This window comes from Benincasa hispida, chromosome 4 (assembly GCF_009727055.1).
Source record: "Benincasa hispida cultivar B227 chromosome 4, ASM972705v1, whole genome shotgun sequence".
In the NCBI taxonomy this organism is placed as follows: domain Eukaryota; kingdom Viridiplantae; phylum Streptophyta; class Magnoliopsida; order Cucurbitales; family Cucurbitaceae; genus Benincasa; species Benincasa hispida.
This window is the reverse complement of record NC_052352.1, coordinates 48230765-48232408: the sequence shown is the minus strand read 5'-3', so window position 1 is coordinate 48232408 and position 1644 is coordinate 48230765. Positions and strand designations below refer to the sequence as shown.

The window sequence follows — 1644 nt, the reverse complement described above, 5'->3', positions numbered from 1 at the left end:
TTTAGACCAAAATTTGAGTAATTTATCTTTAAATTTAAATTGTCATATAAAACTAACCCTAATAAACAATTTAGTGATAAAGTTAATTATTTAATTAAAATTTACCCACATTAGTGATTTAAATTAATTGACTTTTTACAATCCTTGTCCCGATTCTTGTGGAAATTTCATGGGATGGAGAATAAAATGGAGAGTGGGGATGGGATGGGGAATGACATCCCGACCTATCATAAAAATAATAAAACCACACTCAAATAGTAAACTTTTATTAACAATAAAAATCATTCTTTAAAATTATATTTCATTAAACCTTTGGAAAATAGACCAAAGGAATTAAAAAAGAATGGCGACTATGATCATTATGGTTAAAAGACCAATAAAAATTGGAAGCATTTCAATACTATCTTCTTCTTCTACCAAATAAGGATGATTGAGTAACATGTCGGCTGACCATCTTTCTTTGGGATTTCTTTCAAAGCACTTTTGAAGAAAGTCCTTTCCTTGAAAAGACAATTCTTCTGGTATATTTGGTGTCTTCATTTCAAACATAAGTTTTAAAAGCACTTCTTCTCTAGTCGTACAATCATTCCAAACACATTTTCCACTAATCATATTAACCAAAACACATCCAAGAGACCAAATATCAAGCGAAGGTTTAATCTTTCCAATTAGAGACTCTGGAGACATATATTTCGGCGTCCCTCTAAACTTTAACTTGCCACTCTCTTCTAATTTCTTACCAAAATACCTTTCTGAAAGCCTAAAATCCGCTATTTTTAGCTTCATTTTTTTCCTGTCACCAATAGGAAATACAAGAATATTCTCAGGTTTGAGATCACAATGCACATAACCTCTAGCATGAATGCAAGAAAGTCCTTGTAATATCATTCGTAAATACACTTTCACTTCACGTTCTAATAACCTTCCACGTGTCTTGATCAGGTGAGCTAAACTTCCACTAGCAGCGTACTCCAATATCAAATCGTAAACAATGTTGTCATCAGTATTGACCGTTAACGCTTCTCCAATGTACTGAACAATTTCGGGACATCCGATGAATTTTTGCAAAACTACTTTTTCTCTAATAAGAGAACAAGCGGTTTGATAAGGAGCTGATTTGATTGCAACATTGGCAAGATAAGGTTTGTTAGGGACTCCTAAGTAAACATGTCCAAAAGAACCTCTTCCTAAAACACTGCCTTTATCCCAATTGGAAATTGAGATTTTTTCTATGAAATCCTCTCTCAACATAATTTTGCCGGTTGCCGGTAATTGTTAGTGAATTTCTTTGTACGGTGTGGCCAAATAATGAGATGATTTGTCGGTTCTTTGAGTATATTTATAATAACTCCAATGCACATTTCCTTCTCCTTCTCGGTTTCCAGTTCGTTTTCCTATTTTTGTTTTTCTTTATTTTATTTTTTTTCCCATTTGATAGAAATATTACAAATTTGTGTCATCGCACAAACAACTTTATCTAATTGGGTTCCTAATTTAATAATATCTAATTTTATTAATAAATTGATATCATAATTACTTTCTTCATTATTAGTATGTGGGCGCGAATCTTCGATAAAAAAATTGGATAAATATCAATTTATATCTCTAAAGTTTGGAGGAGTATCAATTTTAATCTTAAATTAA

At 31.6% G+C, this 1644-nt stretch overlaps 1 protein-coding gene across 1 annotated transcript; it reads right to left on the bottom strand.

The window, feature by feature from the left end:
- Positions 1-333: 333 nt before the first annotated feature.
- On the bottom strand, positions 334-1251 carry LOC120076229 (mitogen-activated protein kinase kinase kinase 17-like). Its single transcript, XM_039029993.1, has one exon. The coding sequence runs from the start codon at positions 1249-1251 to the stop codon at positions 334-336; it is 918 nt and encodes a 305-aa protein (XP_038885921.1).
- Positions 1252-1644: the final 393 nt, after the last annotated feature.

Coding starts and splice junctions, on each gene's coding strand:
- LOC120076229 (XM_039029993.1), bottom strand. CDS start 1,251: ATGTTGAGAGAGGATTTCATAGAAAAAATCTCAATTTCCAATTGGGAT.